At 29.3% G+C, this 24,726-nt stretch overlaps 2 protein-coding genes and 1 long non-coding RNA gene across 3 annotated transcripts; all 3 read right to left on the bottom strand.

The window, feature by feature from the left end:
• Positions 1-2,633: 2,633 nt before the first annotated feature.
• On the bottom strand, positions 2,634-5,160 carry LOC136075518 (uncharacterized). Its single transcript, XR_010635987.1, has 3 exons — positions 4,487-5,160; positions 3,824-4,251; positions 2,634-3,726 (listed from the first exon to the last, which is right to left on the bottom strand). It is a non-coding gene; the product is annotated as an uncharacterized LOC136075518 (long non-coding RNA).
• Positions 5,161-5,374: 214 nt separating this feature from the next.
• On the bottom strand, positions 5,375-8,229 carry LOC136074625 (uncharacterized). Its single transcript, XM_065786962.1, has 5 exons — positions 8,078-8,229; positions 7,934-8,020; positions 7,798-7,886; positions 6,011-7,683; positions 5,375-5,887 (listed from the first exon to the last, which is right to left on the bottom strand). The coding sequence occupies exons 1-4, from the start codon at positions 8,227-8,229 to the stop codon at positions 6,194-6,196; spliced, it is 1,818 nt and encodes a 605-aa protein (XP_065643034.1). The 3' UTR covers positions 5,375-5,887; positions 6,011-6,193.
• Positions 8,230-13,687: 5,458 nt separating this feature from the next.
• Positions 13,688-15,434, bottom strand: LOC136074624 (general transcription factor II-I repeat domain-containing protein 2A-like). The gene is made up of 2 exons (XM_065786961.1): positions 15,335-15,434; positions 13,688-15,291 (listed from the first exon to the last, which is right to left on the bottom strand). The coding sequence occupies exons 1-2, from the start codon at positions 15,432-15,434 to the stop codon at positions 13,688-13,690; spliced, it is 1,704 nt and encodes a 567-aa protein (XP_065643033.1).
• Between the last annotated feature and the right edge of the window lie 9,292 nt (positions 15,435-24,726).

Here is a 24,726-nt window from a genome sequence, read left to right as displayed (position 1 = left end):
AAATACTATAATGGGCACTGCTCTAAAGAGCTAGCGTCTCTTGTACCATCTACTAAAATTCATTCTCGTGTTACTCGTCATTCAATTAAGTGTCATCCTTTTTCTGTGACTGTTCCTAAGTGCTCCAAAAACGCTTATTCGTCTAGTTTTTTTCCTCGAACATCAGTTCTTTGGAATTAGCTTCCTTCATCTTGCTTTCCTGATTCATATAATTTGCAATCTTTTAAATCGTCCGTCAATCGTTATCTTGCTCTACAATCTTCATCTTTTCTCTTCAAGTAACTTCCAACTTTAATTAGTGGCTGCTTGGAGCCTTGTTGGAAGCGAAGATGTTTAAAAAAAAAATTAAAAAAAAAAATATATATATATAGTTTATATTTGTTTTGAAATTGTATCGTAATTTTGATACGAAGAATCAAAATATAGTATTTATCCTAACAAATGCATTATTATTAGAAAGGATACTTTCTAGAACTAGAAAAGAAACTACCCTCTCCCGCATTCTTGGATTTTTGCCGTATGCACAGCCAGGAATTAGACGCAAGGGTATTTTACTAATTACAATATGTTAATAATCTATGTTGGATACAGGATTGTGAAATGCGCTTCTTTTTTTATTATTATCAGCAGAGGCGAACTAGTCCAGGGCGCCAAGGTATAATTGCACCCTAGACCCCTACCTATCCTGAAAAAGGGCCCACTCGGTCAATAATATTTAGCATGCATATAAATTGTTATCATGAAAAGGAATAGATTATCTGAGGTTATAGAACATTAGAGCATGTTCACTAAAACATTAGAGTATGTTCACCAAAAAACTGCAGAGTTTTCTTGTGAACAGATTTTTTTATTCTTATAAATTTTTTAGATAATATTGTATTTCATACTATATATAACATATAAATAGAAAAAGAATTACTAAAATTACATTTAACCCTGAACATCGTACAAGTTTAGGGTTTTAAATTTCAAAAAGCAAAAAATAATAGTTTCAACAGCTTGCCGTTAAAGCGTGTTACTCTTTTTAAAAAAATGACAGTTTAAAAAGAAATATGCAGATGCTTTGGGCATTTTTTACAGAATCTAGAGCAATTGAACTTTTTAGCCAAAAAAAATTCAAACAAAAGATATTCGTTCAAATGTCTAACAGATGTTTCCGTTTTTCAGAAAAAAAACACCTTGCGTTTTAAACATTAAAATTTTCTTTGTTTACAAACATTCTTATTGATTTTTAAGTTTTACTATCAAGACTCTAGGATGGTAGACTTCAAAAGTATACCGGGCTGGTTATTTAATGAGAAATAAGTAAATGTTTAGTAAGAAATAAAACAAAGAATTATTGTTATTTATCGGAAAATCACTTCGCCATTTTTTTTTTTGTAGTTTTAAAAATAAAACTTGTGCACATGCTCACAATAAAATCCTATGCTTAAATCACCGTGAGTGAGACAAGTCTTAAAAGCACTTATTTAAACATTATTTTAAATAATTCAAATTTACGAAAACATTTTCTTTCCTTTTTGCCATTCATTTTGCCATTCATTTACTGTAAATATTCAATAAAATCTTTTCATATAAATATTTTTACAGTTTTCAGATAGTTGTAGGCCAATTTAATAGTTATTGACAAATGTCCCATCCCCTTTAGGGACCGGGGTGCATATTACGTTAAGCCTTAAACCAAGCTTGCAACGGCAATAAACATCAATATGCTCAGCTAATAACAGGGTCATACAATTTAAAAAAATTTTAAAAACAAATTATCATAGTTGCTACTTAAAATTATAATTAAAAAAATCAACAAAATACTCAAAAAACTGTTTTTCAAAGGGGGCTTTCTAATATTTTACCATAAAACTGTCCATAGCAACTGCCTAAATAAGACATAAATTTTTAACCATTAATTATAAAATAACTAATCTATTTTTGAAAATTTGCAAAATTATCGGAAATTTTCCAGAGTTGAAAACTTCCGGAAATTTTCAACCCTTGCAAGAATATTTATTAACATATTACAAACAATAACAAAAGTAATTACCGAATTTTTTTAAAAAGTTAACAAAAAAAAGAAAAATTTTCAGTGAAAAAGTAGTACACGTTTTAAATTTTATTTTATATTAGTGTCAATTTTTATATTTTAATTTTTTGTTTGTTATGTTATAATGATTGATTTTATCAAAAAAATGAAAAAACATTATTACAAACCTTAAACAGCATCTTATAGTCTGGACGCTACGTGTAACTTTTTCTTGGAAATGAAGTGGACATTACAAAAACTACTTAAATAGTTTAAGGTTGATATCTTGAATGAGAAAACTTTACGTGCTTTTCTGAAAGTGCTTAAAGGGTCAAATTTGGGCCCTTATTTGGTACTGATGACGTCATGCTGATATATTTTTTTTAAATCAAACTAAAAAATACATATTTACGTCAAACGTTAGATAACCTCTTGAGAAAACCTTATAATAAATAATAAAATCTTGAGAAAAACTTACGAGCAATTCTAAAAGTGCTTAAAGGGTCAAATTTGAGCCCTTACTTGGTACTGATGACGTCACGCTAATAATTTTTACAAATTTCGTGAAAGAAAAAAAAAATAACCAAAAAGATTTCCGTGAACAGATTTTTAAAAGGGAAAAAACAAGGGTCGAAGTTTTTGATTGATGACTTCATTTACATCAAGGATAAACACATTTTTGGTTTTTTGCATGCGTGTGTGTGTGTGTGTGCGTGCGTATATATATATATATATATATATATATATATATATATATATATATATATATATATATATATATATATATATATCATAAATAGATATTCAATCAGTTTCAGAAAATCCTGAACTTGCATCGGAATCAGTCGAATAATATTCTGTTAAAGTGTCGTCCCAATCATTTGTGTTTTCACAAGACGAACAGTTGCACAAATCCGTACAAGTCAATCCATGCGATCGACAAAGACAAACCAGTGTTTCACATTTTGACTTTTTACACGCACAGGAAATTAACTGCAAAACCTCTTCTGGAGCAGGTGGAATGAGCATCCATTCAACTTCAAGTTGATCGCCAATTTCTCACCATCCATATCCATTGGGTTTTGGAATGTCGGAATTTGCCTCTAGTGATTGTTTTACAATTGCTGCTACATACGAAACTCTCTTGCAATGACACATTAGAGCATCCCTAGTAGGTGGAAGCTTTTGAGGTTCCGAAGCTTCTTTCTTGGCAATAAACTTGAGGTATCTTCCTTCGTTTGTATCACTGCATTTCAATCCATATAATTGGCATATAAACTTTTTTATTTGGTTGAAATGGGTTGCATCAAAGGTAAAAGAGTCCCCAACCTTGGAAAAAATTGACTTGTACTCTTCATATTGTCTCATTAGTTTGAAGAATTTTGACTTATCCCGTAAAATGCACTTGTATAATCGCTCCCGCTAAATGCATGAGGAGCAGGAAGAGCTTTGCAACAATCAGTACCTAACTGTGAGGCAATCAGATTTATATCAAAAGTCCGCCTTTCAGTAGAAACGCCAATATCCACAAATAAGTGTATTTCAAGTTGGTTTTGGAAGTACAAAGCGTAAATAGCAATATCTGTGTCAACCGTGTGAATGTAAACGGTTTCAAAACCAATAGATGCAGCGTGTTTAGAGCACAAGAATACTTTTGTATCAGCCTCTTCTTGAGTTGTATGCAGTGACACAACTTCTTCGCTTGAAACCTTTATGTATAATATAATTTTATAAGATACGCTACAAAAACAGACATAACTTATACCACGTAAATAAATAAAACAAAGTAAAAATTTATTAGCTAACCTGACCGCCAACCTCGCATGTCAACTTATAAAATCGTGACTGCAAGTTTACAAAGAGCACATTTCCGGTAAGTTATAATGCAAACCTTTCCGTATGTGACCAATCTTTTAGTAGGAATGAAATGAGCTCGGTCTTATTGGTAGCATCTTGCAAATATTTTTGTCATTGTTTAGGTTTTGCTTGTTCTCTCGCTGAATCTTAAAATTTAGAGATCCTGATTGACTTCTTCGAGCACGTTCGAATGATTTTATCGAGCCATGTTGGTATTGGTCTGTCACAAAATATATTGTGGATCCTTTAAGAATTGAGTTTAATGTTAGCATGCTGTTGCTGAATTGCCATTCTATCGAAAACATGTGCAGCACTTAGAGGAACCTGTAAAACAAATTCCTCAAAGTGTTCTCAATCCACCGAAGATTCTATTGTTCCTAAAAGTTACTAAAATTACTAAACTTAATATTAATTTAATAAACTTACTAAACTGAAAATGTTACCTAAATACTAAAATGTAGTGATTAGGTAGTATTTATTAATTATTTTTGAACAACTAATATGTTCTTAACAAACAAATGATTTCGGCTTTCAGCAACTATTTCAAGTTAAACTTCTAATTGAATAAGAGGATTTATCAATACCTATAATAACAGTAGTAAATTAACTTACGAAGAAGGTTCATCTTGTTTGTTTTGACGAGGCTACCATCAGGTAATCCCAACGCCCATGGGATAGGACTCAAAGAATAACATAGTGTTTGTTTCAGAGTTAGACCTTCTCTACCTCTTGCAATAACTAGCAATCTCCCAAACATGCTTCGTTCGGCTGATATAGTGAATGATTTCTCTTTAAGGCAATACATTTTTTTCAAATTCAAATTGTTAAATGTTTGCAGACGACACTTTTTGATTGGAGCGTATAAGGAAACTGTTGAAGATTAAATGCGCTCTCTAAAGAACCTTTGAAACTCTGCTTCCCCGATGGATTGTGCATTCAATAAATTATCTTTTAACTCATCAGGTGCTTCAATTCCAGAACAAATATTTACCAAAGAATCTCTTTGCTTAAAAGGACCCCAATTTGTCATTAGTATCAAAGCTCTCTCTACACATCCGTTGTTGAAATCTTTTCTTGATGGTTTTAGATCTTTTGGTGTTTGTTTTTTGGTTTTGATTCCCATGTCATTTTTCAAAATTGAAATACATTTTGCAACAGTATGACTTGTAAGTACCCAGCGTTGAATGGTTTCTTCAGACGTACTATAACCTTTTATTTCCCCTTGGCATTTCTGATCACGATTAATAGTTTGTTCAATGCATTGATCAGATGGAACTTTGTTAAACGTACCGCTCATTCTTCTTACGGAGAAGTTTCCATCCCTGTTTTTAAAAAGATAATAAGTTATAAAGATTTAATTTGAAACTATTTTTAAAACTAAATTTGTTGAAATCCGAACGAAATATTTTGGAGTACAAGCTTACATAAACTGTTGATAAATACTTGGATGAGTTTTAGAAAGTTGCATCATTTCGGTCCAATAGAAAGTTAAAAAGCGAGAATAATTCGGACGATCATATGCAAAAAACCACGGTAGCATTTGGCGTGTTGCCTCCAAATGAAGAGTCCAGTTACCAACCTTCGTTGAACGGAGCAAAGCAAAAAAAATATTTAACATTTCAATAAAAGAAAACCAAAAAGCGGAAGTTGGTCCGGAAGTATCAATATCTTTTAACACATTTGAGTGATCATCTAAAGTTTTGAAGAAATCATCATCAATCAACGATTTCAAATTGTCATAATTCGTCTTGAAATAATCAAAGTACAATTTTAATATCGTCATTAAATTCACAGACATGAAGTATACTTAGGCAAATTTATTTACCTCCTTTAAACAAGTAATGAACTCAGGTGAGGAAGAGAAGTTATTCAACGAGGAAAGATTGTTTTCAACTAACCAACTTTCAAAATGTTTTATCCTCAGCTGGGTTAGTGCATTATACAGATATTGATAAATTCGAACGGCACGGTTATATTGCTTTCCCTTCAAAATACGCTCCAATGAACTTTTACCTTAAAAATATATAAAAAATATCTTTATTACTTCAACCTTCTTTGGTCAAAAAAATATCTGCTGCAATATTTGCTACGTAATATAATGTCAATAAAATTTAAAAAGATAAAGAAACCACTCACCGGCTATATCAGCTTCAATTATCCAGTCTTGTAATCCGACATCATTAAATCTTTTGCCAATAACAGCTAGAAAAATACAAGATGTGTGAAATGCACCCATTCGGAGAACAATAAATCTTTTAAGATCAATATGACTAGGGTTCATCAGGATTTCCACCGCTTTTGCATATATCGCTTGATCCATTACAACGTCAGTTTCGGAGAGACCAAGGTTCTCGGCTTTAGCTTTTTTTTTTTTGTAGGCGATGAGTTAATAGCAGGAAGATAGCTAATAGTGTGGATGTCTTCTGATATCTTTTTAGGTGTAATTAGATAGTTAAACCCAGTCCAGCTTGGGATATCACTAGAAAAATGATATAGTAAGGTCCAAAAGAAATCCAGCTTCTCTGAAACTACCAGTAACTTACTGTCTTTTGATAACGCGTTTGTTTTACGTAGGTAATCTGGTTCTTCTCGATTATGCTTTATGTACAGAGGCAACTCTTTCTCAATTGCTTTAAAAGATCTTTCTCTTTTTCTTGAAATTATTTCGTTAACCTCGTTTTTGTGTACTTGACCAATAATTTGTAACTGAATGACAATACCATTTGTGACGTGCATAGAAGTTCCTTTTAAAGTTTCAGGATTTATGTCGTTGTTGTCCCAAACAAAGGTCACAAATTTTGAGGGCTGGAGAACAGAAGGACAAAAACTTTTAAAAATTTGATTTTGCATTGCATTTTGTGCAAGAAATGTTTCTAAATAATTTACTTCATCATAGGAAATTCCATGTCCTAATTTACTTAGCCATTTCACTAACTCTTTTGATCCAGTTTTTCGTTTGGTACTTAACCCTAATAACACGTGTTTAGAGCATCGATGATGGCCGTTTGTTACGTTATAAATAACATCTTCACAAAGAGAGTTTATTTTGACAATTCCTCTTTTACTAACTCTAACACAAAATAAATTTTTTGCAAAAAGTTGATGCAGAAGAGGTGAAATTTCAGTTTTAACTCTTAGTAATTCGTCTTCATTAGGAGGCCATTCAAAGTATGTTTTTTTCATAGACAAAACCTCGCTGCGAATCTCTTTTGCGACATGATCGATAAGCTGTTCAATCGGTTTTGAATTATTCTTTTTTTCTAGATTCTCAATTGTTTTTAAAAAAACTTCAATGATTTTTCCCTTCTCAATACTATCGTTATATAAGAAAGAATAGCCGTATTTTGGTGACCACAACTGAACAGACCCGCCTAATTCTGCAACTACAGCATCCTGTATAGTCCTTCTATCTGGAACCTTTCTTCTATCTGTGCAGTTTTCTTTGTAAAATTCAAATAGCTTACTTGTATGAATAATCTCTAAGTTGTCTAATACGTGTTCTTTCACATAGTCGAAGAGCAAACGCATAATTGCATCTTCTGTTGTAATAAAAGGAGTTTTTTGGGGTCTTGTATATTTAAGGTAACAAGACCGATGATAATATAACTCTAAGGAAATTATGGTTTGCCATTCTGTGCCTGATATACTAGCCATGAGTCGTGGGTTGTCAGCTTTACTTAAAGCGTTTTCTTTTAACACGTTTGCTGCACTTTCCGTTACGCATTTTATAAGCGTTTCATATCCGTTCCTATCTTTATTAGTCTTTTTGCAATAGCAAATGCAACATTCTTCATCCGCAATAATTTTTCCTAAAACAAGGGAATTATTTTAACTTTGAAGTAGTACATAAAACAATGAAAAACGTGAAAAATGAGGGTAATATTATTTGCTTTGCAATTCCCACCCAAAGGTTTTTAATTTACCTGATCTATCTCTTTTCCGAGCTGAGATTCTGCGCTTAGATGAGGATATATTATTCACGCCTACATTCTCGTTGACTTTCTCTGCTCTACTTTTCCGATGTTGTAGAATGTTTAATTTTTTTTTGTATTTACATACTTATCGTAACATCTTTGATGGAACAAGAGAGTTGTTGGGCACGTATCAGGTAGAATGTTTATGATTTCAAAGTCATTTCGAATTCGACTATAGTAAAAAAAATTATTATTATCAAATCCATGCTATTTATTGTTTGTGACTTACCAAGCATTCTTAACTTTTGCAAGCTCATTTTCAGTAAAACCCCGCAGTTTGTTATTATTATGGGCAACTTCTCCTTGATGAAGTATGCAAGCATTTTTAAATTCTTTTCTAGGAACTAGATTAAGATGCTGTGTTTTTTTGCTACTCGCCATTATTTACTTTAATATTAGTAAATAAATAAAAATAAATAAAACACGTTTAAACAGTAAACAGTTAGTTAGTAGTAAACAGTTTTTGAAAAGTAAACATTTTTTAACGTAAACAAATAACGGGAACAAATTTTCTTTTTTAAATTCACTAAATTACAACTATTTTATTATTTTAATACAATATTAAAAATAATTATAAAAAAATTTCTTTTTGAAAAACGTTTATAAAGTTTTGCTTAAATATATTTGAATAACTATATTTAAAACATTTAATTTTACAAATTATCAACCCCCTGTCAATAATTTGTAAAAACTAAATCAATGCTTTGCGGTATTCGATTTGTAAACAACATGGCGGATAATTTATACTTGAAATCCTTTCAATAAGTTGGATTTATTTTTGTCTCTAACTAAAGTTATAAGCAGTTTCCAAGTAGCACGTAAAAATTTTTAAACTTCTTAAGTTACAAGGAACAAGTCTATATAAAAATTAAAATGTCCACTCAAAATGTTTAGTTTTCCTTTTTTTTTACATGTAGCGACCAGACTATTATAAAGAGTTTTATTTTTTTATAATAAAAAAAAACAACTACCTTTTTGAATGTAACACTATTATAGATTTTTTTGCCTGAAAATAACTCTTGCAACGTCTTCGTTTATATTTATAAGTTCGGCGAAAATAATGGTCTAGAAAAATAATATTTTATAATAGTCATCAGATTTATATAATTAACAGATTGTGCGATATCAAAAAAGTGAAAACAGAAATTTAATTAAAATTAGAAAGAGTTTTAAATTTTTAAAATTCTTTCTTAATCAAAATTTATTTGATTTAGAAATTTAAAAATCAATTTTAAAATCAAAAGTTATTTGAATAAAATAAGTTTTGTTTATTAGGTATTGTATTTCAATTAATTTTATATTTTAATTAATTTTATATATAATAAAAGTAGTTAATAAATATTTAATAAAAGTAATTAAATAATAAAAGTAATTAATTTAAGTATTGAAGTTTTGTTTGTTAAGTATTGAATAAAAGGTTTTTCTTCCTTCTTTTCTGTTTTTTACAAAAAATTGAATACTTTGTAAACATGTTATAGCTTATTTCTCTGCATCAAAAATACTCATAAAGCGTACGTTTAACTTTTTTGCCTTAAGGCAAGTGAAAGAACAACGCTATATATCTTTTTAATAAATGGTACTTGGAAACTCAAATCTTTGTTTGTCAGCACTGGTAAAGTAATTACCAGCGATAATAAACTTTTATATTTAATAAAACTTTTATATTTAATAAAAAAGATTTTTTTCTTTGCAACAAGTAATAATTTTTGTTTGTTAATAACTTTTTAAAAGTAAAGAATCATTATTTGCAAAGTTGCAACTTTAAGAAATAATAAAAAAATATGAAGATATCTTAATTTATTTAAACAAATGTCGAGAAAAGAAAGAAAATAATTTATGTTATGAAACGTTTCAATTTTAATTTTTTTTTTTTTTAATTTTATTTTTAATGTTAAATAATCAAATTTAATATTACTTTTTTTTTTTATCATTTAACATAAATTAATTTCTTTCTTTTCTCGACATTTGTGTTAATTATAACATTTGCCTTTTTTTTGTGTATGTGTTGTATTAAGTTAGGGGCGCAGTAGAAATCTTGCCCAAGGCGTTGATATTGCTAAAACCGGCACTTCCTAAATTTAGGCAGTGCCGGTTTTAGCAATATCAACGCCTTGGGCAAGATTTCTACTGCGCCCCTAACTTAATACAACCCCATACAAAAAAAAAGGCAAAGGTTATAATTAAATAATCAATTACTAAAATAAATAACTATTTATTAAAAAGAAAAACTAATAAAATGTAACTTTTCTTGCCTTTCTATCGGCAAATTTTTTTATTAGTTTATCAAAGTCGACTTTTTCAGCAATTTCATTTTCGATTGACAAAGTCGCTAAGTTTATCAACTTAGATTGGGATATTGTTGATCTTAGATAGGTTTTTATCAACTTAAGCTTTGAAAAATTCCTCTCCCCACTAGCAACGGTCACAGGTATAGTCAATAATATTCGCAATGCTATCCGCACATTTGGATATAGCTCTTTAATTTGCGATCTTTTATTAAATTTAAAACAAAAACAGGAGTAACCACATTCTATTCATAAAAAATGCTTTCAGAGTTAGGAGTTCATCGCACAACATACTACCGTCTATATCTGACTTAGAGTCCAGAGTTAATTTCAATTGGAGATGACAACAAAGTGCGACAAGGTCAAGTTTTTCCGGAATCTGTTTTTATATTGCACAAAAAAGGCCATAATCCTAATTACTTAACTTATCAAAAAAATTCAACTTCAAATCTTTCATCGAATGAGCTTAATGTAGAGTCCAAAAGACAGTTAAAATATGCAACTTCAAATTTTTTTTTCTGGGGAAGTTATAGGCTCATTGCGGACAGTTTCTCTAGCTTGACGCTTAATACATTGAACTCTTGATGTGACTTTAAACACATGTTTGATTGGTTCTTCGGCCAATTCCTATGATGTTAAAATGGCGCTTTTAAATCCTGTATTTCTACTTTCCTCCAAGAAAGCTCAGCATTTCTTCAATATTTCTGTGCATTTACCGAGATCCATGCAGGGGCGGATTTAGGATTTATTTCTCCTTTAGCAATATTTTTTCAAAAAAATGACCGCCCCCCAAGCTTCATAACCAAATTCCTCCCAGATACTAAATAAATACTATCCCTCCTCCGTTAATTATTTGTGAACTCCCCTTCCCCTATTCACTCGGATTCATATTTTTAAAAAGTTTCCATTTCCCAGGTGTGGTGGGCTACAAACGCAATGCAACGCTCCCCCTATGGGACCACCCTATTTGCATAATTTGAAATGATTTTTTTTGCAGCTATTGAGACTTGGCGATAGCATCCCTTTAAAAAATAAAAACGCAACTTCTTTAGTAATTTTAAATAAAATAATCTTAGTGATGTTCAGATTAGAATCAACGCTACCATCAGCGCATCATATAGCATCAGCGCTAATAATGGTCTTTTTTTATTTGCTGATTTTTAGACAACTTTGAGGATTACTAATATCATTATTCACATACGACCAAAGATATTTTTCTACACTCAAATAATGGATTTAATGGAACTTTAATTAATCTGCTTAAAAGAAACTATTTACCTTTTTAAACTACTCATTAACTTGCAAAATGAAAAGAAAACCAAGAGCTTTATAATTAAAGACAATTTTTTAATTTAAATATAACAATAAATATTAAATATAACATATATATATATATATATATATATATATATATATATATATATATATATATATATATATATATATATATATATACACACACACACACACACACACACATATATATATATATATATATATATACATACATATATACAAGTAAAGTTTATACAAACTCTGAATCACTGAAGCGTTCATGTTCTCACGAAAGGTTTAACTTACGATTACCATTTCTTTGCACTAATTTTTTGAATATCTGGAACTATGTCTCTATGTGTATACATCAATGCTAAACCATTCAAACGATCTCCAGACCTAGTTGATCTTGACCAGGTTTTCAATCTGCGAAGATTTGAAATAGATCTTTCACAAGAACATGTTGTCATAGGTGAAGTTGCTAATAACTGCAAACAAACAAAAATATTGGCAAAAGTTTTAATACATGGAATTGACTTTAGAGTATCAGACACATTGTTTGGAATGGAATAATTAGTGGTAGTCCAGTATATCTCCCAAAGACCACTCTCTGCTTCTAAAGCTAATGGATTTGGCAAATCTTCAGAAAAAAATCTGAAAAAATCTTAAAGCTCTCCCTCCAATAATTTTTTCTGATGGACCATTTAGAAAAGAAATTATTTTAGCAGGGATAATACTCAAGCCATGGAGCAAAGTTAAAATGTCATTGTCAAACCTATCAGAAAGAGCTAAATCTAAAAGATCAACTACAGGGATGGTTAAAACGCGTTTAAAAAATTCTGATGTATGATTATCTTCTGCTGGATGATTATTAAAGATGACCACTGATTTTCAAAGCAATTATTAATTGCTTCGAACTGAACACATTCTTTATTTTTAGTGATATCTTGATCAACAACAGTTTTAGACAATGTCATCTTTAAAATGTTATCATAAGAAAAAAAATTATATTTACCACTGTTAACTATATCATTAAAAATTGTATGTTTCGAATAAAAATGAGCATTAACAAACAATTCCATTGAGGCGAGAACCCTTAAAATATCAACTGATGAACTATTTCTTACAATAACTAATGATACTAAGCTGTAGAGACAATTACCAGATGAATTTGATCTAAAATGAATTTAAAAATTTACTTTTACAATTAAAAATTACAATACTTACATATATATATATATATATATATATATATATATATATATATATATATATATATATATATATATATATATATGTATGTATATATATGTGTGTGTGTGTGTGTGTGGCATTATTATTACAGATGTCTTGATATGTATATTATTGCTCTGTTCTTTAAGAACATTGAGCACTCTATTTGTAGAATACACTAACATAATATATATATATATATATATATATATATATATATATATATATATATATATATATATATATATATATATATATATATATATATATATAAGGAAATCCGTAATAGTAAAGCCAGATATAATAGTAAAGTAGCTTTTGCAGTTGATTTACAGTTCACATTAAAACATTACTTTATAATCTGTAAAATTAACTTATGCTTTGTTAGCAAAATATAAACAACATGCTGTGCATATTAAATCTTATATATAACTTAATGTAAATTATAAATAACTTAATGTAAATAAAGCAGTATTGCTTTATTTACATTAAGTTATTTAATCTGTAGTATAAGCAAATAATAACTTACAGAATAGGTACAAGATTATTCGATTTTGCATTTTTGCTTAAGTATGCTTCTGCGCAGATATTTCGCTTTAAATGAACTTGATTAATTGATAAATGCAAGTTTTCTACAGTTAAAAAACACAGAGAATCAACTTCAAGGGACAACTTCTTGTTAATCTCCTCAAGAGTTACTGTATCGCTTCTCTCTAAAGCAATTCGTTCATTATCAAAAATATTAGACATCTTAATTTAGAAATTCCAAGAGAGCAAAAACCCTAACCTAATCTCACAGATTTCTTTTATTTCCAGACTATTTATGCCTAAATTATAACCCAATCGACCAAATTTTAATTTAAGAAACTGTATTTTCTTTATTTCTAGACCAGGGATGTCCAACCTTTTTACAGTAAGGGCCATTAATTCGTTTCAAAATCAACTTGAGGGTCACAAACATAAAATACACAAAATAAAAATTATTAAATTTGAAGTTTTTATTTAAATTTAAACAGTTACACTCATAGTTAAGGTTCAAAGTGAAGTTATACAAAAGTTCGATCAATGTGAAACTTGACACTGTTTTTTTTGCATAAATGATCTATGTCTGCTTTTAAATTTGATGATGCAATTCGAAGGGTATTAGTAAGGTGTTCATCTGTCAATCTATTTCTCTGTTCTGTCTTTACATGCATCATTTTTGAGAATAATTGTACGCAGTTGTATGTGCTTCCAAAATGGGAAAAATATTTAATAGCATGTCTGCACAAATGAGGAAAAACTTCAATGCTCATGTATTTTTTATAAAATTCTAACAACTCTACTTCTTTGTAGGCTTCTTTAAGATCTTTATTGTTTTGCAATTCTATTAATTCTATTTGAAATTCATTTCTAACTGTCTCAGCTTTGATGGAAAATGGATGCGCAAATAAGTCTAACTCATTTTTTTCCTTTTTAAAATCACAAAATCTTGTGTCAAATTCATCAATTAATTTTAAAATAAGAGTACAATATCTTTCAGAGTCAATTGTATTAATATTTCTTTCTGATAATGCCTTGAAATGGATAAGTACTTTAGAACTTAATTGTTGTTTCAGAAGTTTTGATTTTAAAACAAATGTTTCTACATTTTCAAACAATTTACTAATAAGTTGATCTTTACCCTGCAAGTTAAGATTTAATTCCATTAACATCTGAGTCATGTCAATCAAAAATGCCAAATCATTCAGACAGTCAATATTTTCAAGCAAGCTTGTGTCTTTCCCTTTAATTTTTAGAAACAGCACTATTTCAGGTAATAGTATCCAAAATCTTTTCAGAGTAGCAGATCGACTAAGCCATCTAACCTGGCTCAAATAAATTACATCTTCAGCCTCACTACCACAACCTTCAAGTAATTGTTTGAACTGTCTGTAATTAAGGCCACGATTTCTTATAAAGTTAACAGTATGAATAACAAGTTCCTTAACACTCTTCATCTCCAATACTTTTGCACATAACTGCTCTTGGTGTATAATGCAGTGATATGAAATAATTTCATGATTAATGGATTTCTTAAGTAATGCAATAAATCCAATATTTTTTCCTGTTAGTGCACTTGCTCCATCTGTAGTGACACCACAGAGTTTCTTTTCTGGTAATTCAAATTTCACCAATTTATTTTTCACTTCAGAGAGAATATCTTCTCCTCTTGTTGTGTCCTTCATATGAATAATATCTAACAGTTCTTCAATTACTTCAAAGTTACTAGTTATACCTCTAATAAAAATGGCTAGCTGAGCAGTATCACCTCTGTCTGTTGATTCATCCAGTGCCAGACTATAGGCTTCACATTTATTTAATTTTTCTTTTAATGATAATTCAATATTTTTTGATAGATCTTCAACTCTTCTAGCAATAGTTTGGTGTGAGAGGCTAAGGTCTTCAACAGTAGGTGTTTTTTCAGGACATATCTCTTTACAAAATATTTTTAAACAGTTTTTTAATAAATCTCCAGTACAAAAAGGTTTACCACTTTTTGCAATAGCTTCTGCCATTAAAAAACTTATTTTGGTAGCACTGTAAGAGCTAATCACTTTAGTTTTCATCACTGATTGTTGTGCAAGAAAAGTTTTCTTCAACAACTCAATCTTATCAATTCGAGATTGGCCTTTAAATTTTCTCCAAACAAATTAGACATATAATAGAATAACTTTGTTCATGTACAAAATAGTCAGTTGTCCAAGAAGGATTAAATACACGACCCCCATGACCGCTTTCAGTATCACATCTACGTCTTTTAGCTGAAGCCATCTTTATTAAATATATAAAAATAATGCTTTTTCTTTAGAGCGCGTTTTATTATTTCAAATGCGGATTTATATAGTGAAAGTATAATCGAAATCGAATGTATATTTCGAATTACAAATATATAAATAATATGCTGTTGCTGTAGAACTTATTTTATTATTGTTATTTGAAATTTTTATTAAAATAAAAATTCAAAATTAATGGACCTTGATATGCGGGCCATGCCATAGGCTGACGAGGGCCACCTTCTGGACCGCGGGCCACGCGTTGGACAACCCTGTTCTAGACTTTTTAAGCCTAAACTAAAACCCAACCGGCCGTATTTTAACCCAATCAGGCTAATTTTTATAATTTCCAGACTTTTTAAGCCTCAGATTAGGCGAAATTTATTTCGCCTTATGCATGAAAAAGCCATTCGCCTAATCATAGTTTTTAACACTATCGCTCATTTCCCCGGGTTTCAACCTTGTTGTTTGCCAACTTTGTGCAACCGTAAAGAATAAAAAATTCTGAAGTTTCAAAAATGTAAAGTAAGATACACTTTAATTATAATACAATACTTCTCATTAGGCGGCCGCCTAATCGGCAGTACTGTAGGTCCGCCACTGCCATGTCTGTTGATTGTATAGATTTATTAACGACATTAACTTGAAAACGTATGTCATACCAAACAACCAATGAAACTGAAATCTTTTCGAGTAGTAGCCTCTTGAGAAACTTGAACATCAGTTTTTTGATTGTCAAAAGCCAAAGTAATTAAAGCATCATAGATGGCACTAATCAATCTCGTACATAGTACGAGATTGTAGCTATGACAGGCACACTGCACATAAACAGCTAAGGGATTATGTCAAAAATTCTCCTTTGAACCCTAATGTTTTTTCCTTTCATGTTCACCCCCGTTTTCATAAAACTGACGCTTATAATTGTTCAATGCCAGTCCGTATTTATTTAAAATATCTATAATAACTTTAGTGAGTCTTTCACCAGTAGACTCATTTATAGTTAAATAATCTATAAAATGTTTTTTCACTGATATCTTATCGTCATCTGATGATAAATCAACAAATTGTATTGTCAGTGAAAGTTGCTTTAAATATGTAATGTCCGGAGTACAGTCAGCTATAATTGAATAATAATTTCTGAATTGAAATTCTGGATCCTATATATTTGGGACAACAGTGCTAAGGTCATCTGGAATTTGTATTTGTTGCATATCGCCAACGGAGTCATCACGAGTAGGTATTGTAGTTGTAGCGCATTTTGTCTCCTCACTTCAAGAAACTTCGTCCACAATATCTTTAATAGCAATCTGATCTACTGATGTATTCGTTGCTATTCCAAATGTAGACGCCACATTTAGGTCTTGATTTTTTGTTGTGACATATTTATCTATATTCATAAACCTTTTTGTTTCTTGAAATTCTTTTTCTGCATTCCGTTTTCTATATTCTGACCCAGATGGGTTTTTTTGATAAGATCAACGTGTTCAGACATTTTATCTGAACACGTTGATCTTATAACGATAAAACTTTGTTATAACGCTATTTGAGAACTTTTTAATTGCGTTATTGCAGCTCAACACTGTTTGGGTAATGACCCCTATTAGTGGAAATAATTTAAAAACTGATTGGTTAATTACTCATATAATGTTTTTTAGTTCAACTCATAATATTTGTTTACGTTCGATACGTATTTCTAGAGTTTTTTTTGACGATTTTTAATATGGCTAATTTTGTAACAAGTATAAATAAGAACATAATATTTTGTAACTTTCTTTTCTTTTGTAGACAATAATAAAAGACTATAGTCTTTTATTATTTTATTATAAGTATTTAAGTAAAATAATTTTTAAGTAAATTAATGAATAAATAAATAAGTTTTAAATAATTAAAATTAAATGCGATCGAATCTTGAGTTACCGCCACTTCTAGGTTTGTTTTTTTATAATTCTAAATTAAACTTGTTTTGCGTTAATTCTATTGCGGTAGTTAATCAATGCAATGTCCTTAAATAAAAAAAAATAATGATAATTTTATGACGTCAAAACCACGACAAGCTAATGTGCTATGCCGTTTTTTATTTAAAACAAGGCCTGATATACAGGGCCATCCGGAAGAGATTTTAAAGGGGAGGGGGGTTGGTGATGTATCTGTTTTTTGCCTACTTAAGCCAAAAACAAAAATTTTTACGGACTAACTAATCTAAACGAAAAAAAAAAAAAAGATCCTTGTTTCCCAACATTTGCCGACTGCCAACTATAGATCCATTTTTTCCAACTCCATAGTCCGATTTGCCGACTAATAAAATTCGTAGAGGAGGCAGGGGGTGCTAGACACCCCTCCTTGGGGTGGTCCTGCATATATATATATATATATATATATATATATATATATATATATATATATATATATATATATATATATATATATATATATATTTGAAGTGATTTAGGAAATTAAGTAACATATTATTTCAAGAATATGTCAAGACGTGTAAATAGTATCTTAAAAATAAGGAACTTTTGCCAAATTATAAATTTATTTAAAATAATATTAAAATGTTCATAAAATATATTTTAATGTTTAATGTCAAAATATTTTACAAAAATAGTGGTAAAATGTTTGTAATACTATGTTTGTACAATTGAAAACAGGAACACTTTTATTTTACTATTAAATACAACTTAAAAATAAAAATAACTGCAAACTGTCGTTTTAACTATTTTCAAAGACTGTTTTTAGAGGCAGTATTAACCGTATATTTGCCGCAAAAAATTAGTAAAACGTTAGTAAAAATTACTTTATAATAGTTTTTAAGAAAGCTAATGATACTTTAACATTTATTGTTTAATTTTTATTTTAGAGATTTGTAATAAAACTTGTGTTAAAAATCCAAAATATGATTTTTTGGTTCTTACAGAGTACAATAATTGAACTTTGTAAAGCTATAAACAATATATAAATATATATAAAAAACATTTTTTTGGTAAACCTTCTGCTAGTAACTCCGATTTCTAACGAATCTTTATAGGCTCAAAAATATCATTACTTTTAATTTATAGCTTGTAACTTTCTTATACTTCCAACCCATACTTCAAAAAAGGAATGCAAAGTTGGAAACAAGAGTGAAAAGAATATAGAGTTAAAAACTTATTTAAAACATGACTGCATGCTTTTAAAATATTTTAGTCAAGCCAATCAATAGCTAAAGAATGAGTTTGAATAGTTTTTTTTATAACACATCTTTATAACACATAATAAATTTCTCCTGTAATAAATGTCAAAAGTTCTCCTTTAATAAATGTCACAAAGACGCATCATAGACATTTATTAAAAGAGAAATTTATAGTGGGGGAACACATAGTTGGGTGTAAAAAAAACGGTTATTTTTGAGTTTTACATCAACACCATCGTTTATTTAATAAAATAATTTCTGTTAATGTAGTAAAATTAACCTTGTAAGAGCACTTCACCTCTACGCAAACTTTACGTTCCTAACCCACCTCTGAACAAATTTTTCTACATCGGTTAGGAAAGAAGCAGATTAAAGATTAATAAAAGAACTTGTATGTTGTATGTTGTAAACTTGTATGTAGTGTGTACAACGGTTTGGAAAAGGCGTGAACTTCTTATTAAATTCTGGTCCACGGTGCTCTGTTATAAGACTTAAAGCTCTTCTCCCTAACCGATGTACACATAACATACAAGTTTACAACACACAACATACAAGTTTACAACACACAACATACAAGTTTACAACACACAGCATACAAGTTTATTTATTATTCTTTTAAATTTCTCCGTCGACTGATATTTTTTCCACAAATTTGTGGGTACCTGTCGAAATCATTAATTTCATAGATAAAGCTACAATAAACAACATTCAATTTTTTTGTTTTCATTTTACTTATTAAGTAAAAAACATTTTTGTTTTGGGTGAAAAAAACTTATTTTTTAGAAAATTTATGGTTTTAAAAGTTTTAAACACCTTTGTAAAAGTTCTAACTCTTTTAATCTATAATTAACCATGAGCGAGATCTCGTCTCGTTCTCGTTTCTCGTGAGAAATGGGACTTCTCATGAGAAACGAGAAATAGAAAATTCTCGCGAGAAGTAGAACGAGACTTAAATATTATATTATTTTCCAAATTAAAAATTATTATAACTTACAAAATGCTTAACAATTTGTTTTTTTAATTAATTAATATATTGACTCCGTGATTTTGATAAACGTAATTAAAAATTTAATTTTTTTTTGTCAAAAAACTTATTTAAACATAGCGGTCGAATTTATAACCTCAAAATTATTAGTTCTTTTTTTTTAATTAGATTTTTTAATTAGATGTTTTTAAAATATCTAATTAAAAAATTTTAATTAGATTTTAAATACAAAAACTTTTTGTATAAAATGGTGCACTTTTGACTCAATTTCATTAGTTTACCAGTGGAATTCAACTTGACACATATTGTTCATATTGAAAAGAAATATTCGTGGCTCATTTCAACGATCAAAAATGTCACCAAGAAAAAACAAAATCTGGAGATATTTTCAAAAAACAAGTGACGGTGCTGAATGCAAGGCGTGCAAAAAGTCTTTGAAAACAAAAGATGGAAACACAAGCGGACTTCATCGTCACCTCGAAAAAAAACGAAGAAACAACAAACCATGGTCGAAATGCTTGAAACAAAGTCCAATTCCATTCAAAAACAGTTTGACTCTGCAATGCTTGATTACTTTTGCACTAATCTGGCATCCTTTTCAGCAGTCGAAGGAAGAGGTTTCAAGAAATTGTTTGACATTGCAAACCCTAAACTGAGCCTTCATTAAAGAACAACATATTCAAGAAAGCTTTCAATTCGGTCAAGAGAAGTTCAAGCTGGAATGAAGAGCATAATAACGGAGATTACGCCAAATCTAAAAAGTGCTGCATTTACTTCTGACCTTTGGACTTCTAGAGTTCAGGACAGCTACATTTCTTGGACTTTTCATGCTTTTGACGAAAATTGGAGACTACATCACTGGACACCCCATGTCCAACAGATCCCAGGCAGACACATAGGTATCTTAATTGAAGGAAAACTGGATTCTTTCTTAGAAGAACTAAATTTGCCTGCTGATTTGCCCATGTACTGCGTGAACGACCAGGCAAGAAACATGAAACTTGCAGTCAAATTGTCAAAGCGCCTTGACCAATATTTGTGCAACAATCATATTTTGCAATGTGCAGTTCGAGACTCATATGGAATGACTGCTGGAATGGATGATGCGTTGCAAACATGCAAAGATTTGGCTTCTTTAACTCACCAGTCAACAGTTGCAGCTGAGTTGCTTGAATCAGAATCAGACACTCAAGGAATCAAATTTAGACAGTTACGCCAATCTGTTGACACAAGATGGAATAGTGAATTGGATTGCATGGCTTCTGTCCTACATCTAAAGAGTGCAATTATCAGGTTATGTGCAAATGAAGATATTTTTTCTTCAAAGACCATCAGTGCATCACAGTGGAAATCAATCGAGGGAGCAGTAGAAATTTTGGCACCACTTAAGAAACTACAGAAACGTGGTGAGCTGAGTCTTTTCCAACAATTAACACTGTCGCCAATTCTCTTTATTTAATCCATGACAAAATTGATCAATTTATTGAGACGGATGGAAAAAATGGCTACTGTGTCTTGCATGAAAAAAAACTGGAAAAGCTGCATTGAGAAAAGATTTTCTCTTTGTAACACTGGAAACTTATTGAGTGCTGGAGCAAACTACTTAAATCCTGCTTTAAAGGGACTTCACTTAAAGCTCTTCAAAAATTTCAAACAACAAAAGAATGGTCAGCCTCACAGATTAAGGATAATGTTGAGTACCAACCTGTTGCCAGAGTCCTTTCAGCAGATTTGTCCCCTAATTCAAAACTGAAGCGCAAGTTAAACGCCATCATCTGAACTGAATCCTATTTTGAGCGAAATGTGCCAGTATGAATATCTCCCTGATGCCAAAAAAGACTTTTCGATTCTTGATTGGTGGAAATTGCATTCAAATACATTGCCAGAACTCTCTTCATAAGTTAGACAAATTTTAGCTATTCCAGCAAGTTCAACTAAATCAGAGAGAGTTTTTAGCTCTGGTGGAAATGTCGTCCGATCATCCAGACACAACTTACACCCAGAAAAAGTAGAACAAATTATCTTAATCAGAGAAAACATTGTCTTGTTGGAAAAGTTTGGCAAAAAAATTCTGAATTAATATTTGAAAAAGTTGTTTATATTTGACAAATGCCATTTGTGTCTATTTGTCGAAACAATGTTTACATTTTTTTTTTTACTTGGATTTTAATAAATTTGTTTTCAAAAATTGTTAAATTTCTCGTTTCGTCTCGTTCTCGGTCTCACGAGAAGTACTAACTTCTCGTCGCGGTCTCGTCTCGGTTTGAAAAAACCTAGTCTCGCTCATGGTTATCTATAATCATGTTAATGTCTTTTAATTTTATTTAAAACATGTTGTTATAGATTAATTTGATAGATATTTAAAGCATTCAAGTTTTTAATAAAGGATTGGCATGAGTGAATTTATTTTTATTATAAATAAATCTTGATGCGTGTTTCTGGTGTATATATAGAGAATTTAGTTTAGATTTATTTGTACTTGCCTAGGCAATATTAGCATATGTTAGATAATTTTTAGATTCTCCTGGGAAAGTATAGGTTTGAGTTTGTATAGTATGCCAATACTTTTTATATTTTTGTATTTAATGTTTTTATATTGGTTTTCCAAGAAATCTTTTCATCAATAATTATCCCAAGAAATTTAATGGTTTGAGTATTTTTGATGTTTATGCTATCAATTTTTAATAATGGTAGCAATTTTTAGTAATGGTAGCTTAGTATTTTTTTTTGGCTGGTTTGAATGAAACAAGGTGTATTTTGTTTCTGTATTTAAAAATTTAAATTCTGTATTTAGCTAAAACAAAATTAAAAAAAACTGTTACAAAAAGATGCTTTAGCGCTCTAATCATTTTTTTTTATTTTGTTACAAATTTGAGTACATCTTCGTTGATAAAAAACCTTTGATTCCAAAGTTTCATTTTTATGTATTTGTTAAGGATAGCTGGTTTGTTTTTAAAATTTAAAAACTTCGCAACGATGGTTTTGACTTTATTATTAGTTTTTGTTTTTTTTCTACTCGAAGTTCTCGTTTAATAATAAAGTTTCCTTGAAGTTCAAGTTTGGTTTTAGGTATAAAACCAAAATCTTGGACTTTTCTTTCGCAATCTTCCTAACATTCGTTTTCAGATTCCTTAATTCCATTAATTCTCAAATTATTTCGTCTACTTCTATCTTTTCCAATTTGTCCTTCATGGATTCAGTTGCAATATTTTCTAAAATATTCAATTTACTGTGATCAGGTTTTGCTTCGGCAAATTCAACTAAAACTTTGTCATATTTATTACGTGTAAAATTGACAGATTTTTTTAAATCAGTAATTTCCAGTTTTAGAACTTTATTTTCATCTTTTAAAGTATTGACTTGATTCACCAACTTTTAAAGTATTCACTTGATTCTCCAACTTTTAAAGTATTCACTTAATTCACCAACTTTTAAAGTATTCACTTGATTCACCAACTTTTAAAGTATTCACTTGATTCACCAACTTTTCAATTTAATTGTTAAAAATTATGATAATTGTACAATCATGAAGTTCTAAAATTTCTTTTAATTGAGAAACTGTAAATTTTTATGTCATTTTCGACTTCCTTGTTTAGTTGCAGTTCAAACACGTCAGTTCGCGCACTGCTTCACCATATTAAAATAATAATACTAATAATATTAAAATAATACTAATAATATTAAAATACTAATAATATTAAAATAATAATATTATTAAAATAATAATATTATTAATATTAAAATAAAAATATTATTAATATTAAAATAATAATATTGTTAATATTAAAATAATAATATTAATAATTTTAAAATACTAATATTAATAATATTAAAATACTAATATTAATAATATTAAAATAATAATATTAATAATATTAAAATAATAATATTAATAATATTAAAATAATAATATTAATAATATTAAAATAATAATATTTTTTTTTATTATTTTTTTTTTTTATTTACACTTTTGCCGATAAAAAATAAATTTACAGTCGTAACTTATAAAAAAAATAATTACATGACCGGGGCTAGAAGAAGACTAATTTAGTCTTATCATTAAGCCCCAAAAAATGCGTCATTACTAGACAAAATATAGTTTGACAATAAAATATAGTTTCAATGTATATATCTCTGATATATATTATAAAAGAAAATTTAAATATATCGCATATCGTTTAAAATTTATAGTTTTTCAAAAATAAGATATAACAATTGCTTTGTAAGATAAAAGAAACAAAATTTATTAAAATATTAAATGACAAAAATAACATTTAAGAACTGGTTCGAAAGATAAGAAGATATGATTTTATATAAAAACTTATGATATGATTTTATATAAAAACTTTTATATTTGATATAATATTAATAATATTAAAATAATAATATTAATAATATTAAAAAACTAATGTTAATAATATTAAAATAATAATATTAATAATATTAAAATAATAATAGTAAAGTTGACCTAATATTATTTAAAAGCAAAAAAAGATAGACATAAATATCAATATTAAACTAAATGGAAAAAAGCTTCATTGTAAGCGATTTGTAAATCATTTACTCGATTCGAATTTTGTCTTTATCAACCATTATAATAATACAAGGCAAGGAGATTGAACCCCTTCATCCCCCTACCCTCTCTTAAAACCGCCGCGGTTGGTTATACGCATAAGTTATGCATATATGTATATGCATAAGTTATGCAGCATAACTCAGTTTTAGTTAGTTTAATTGTAAAACACACAAATGCTTCGTGCGTTTTACAAAAAGTTTTAAACCCTAATGCATAGTAACTTAATGTGATCAAAAGCAGAAGGCCGTAAAGTTTGCACTGTAAAGCATGCAATCGTTAAATTCGGAGCGATCGTTGCGATCATGCAGTCGTTAAATTTGGAACGTTTTAAAACTTGTCACTAACACATTTTAAAATTATTTAATTTTGCGTAATTACATTAAGTAATGATAGTATTAATTAAAAGCACCAACAAATGAGTCAAAATAATTCTCTTAATTAAGATGAAAACAGTTAGAACAATGAAAAAATTCTGCACAACTATCTACAAAATCCTACTGCATCCTTACTTAGCAAAATTACTATTTATATGGTCATAAAACGATACAAGAGCTCTC

Source organism: Hydra vulgaris, chromosome 01 (genome assembly GCF_038396675.1).
Source record: "Hydra vulgaris chromosome 01, alternate assembly HydraT2T_AEP".
In the NCBI taxonomy this organism is placed as follows: Eukaryota; Metazoa; Cnidaria; class Hydrozoa; order Anthoathecata; family Hydridae; genus Hydra; species Hydra vulgaris.
The sequence above is the reverse complement of the archived record's forward strand: the minus strand, read 5'-3'. Positions and strand labels throughout refer to the sequence as shown.

What these genes read in the sequence shown, in the direction of transcription:
- LOC136074625 (XM_065786962.1), bottom strand. Translation starts at nt 8,229, where the DNA reads ATGGCGAGTAGCAAAAAAACACAGCATCTTAATCTAGTTCCTAGAAAA. An exon ending in GCAAAAGTTAAGAATGCTTG is followed by an intron (nt 8,021 to 8,077) that starts GTAAGTCACAAA and finishes TTTTTACTATAG; the next exon opens with TCGAATTCGAAATGACTTTG. An exon ending in TCGGAAAAGAGATAGATCAG is followed by an intron (nt 7,684 to 7,797) that starts GTAAATTAAAAA and finishes CCCTTGTTTTAG; the next exon opens with GAAAAATTATTGCGGATGAA.
- LOC136074624 (XM_065786961.1), bottom strand. Translation starts at nt 15,434, where the DNA reads ATGGCTTCAGCTAAAAGACGTAGATGTGATACTGAAAGCGGTCATGGG. An exon ending in CTATTTTGTACATGAACAAA is followed by an intron (nt 15,292 to 15,334) that starts GTTATTCTATTA and finishes GAAAATTTAAAG; the next exon opens with GCCAATCTCGAATTGATAAG.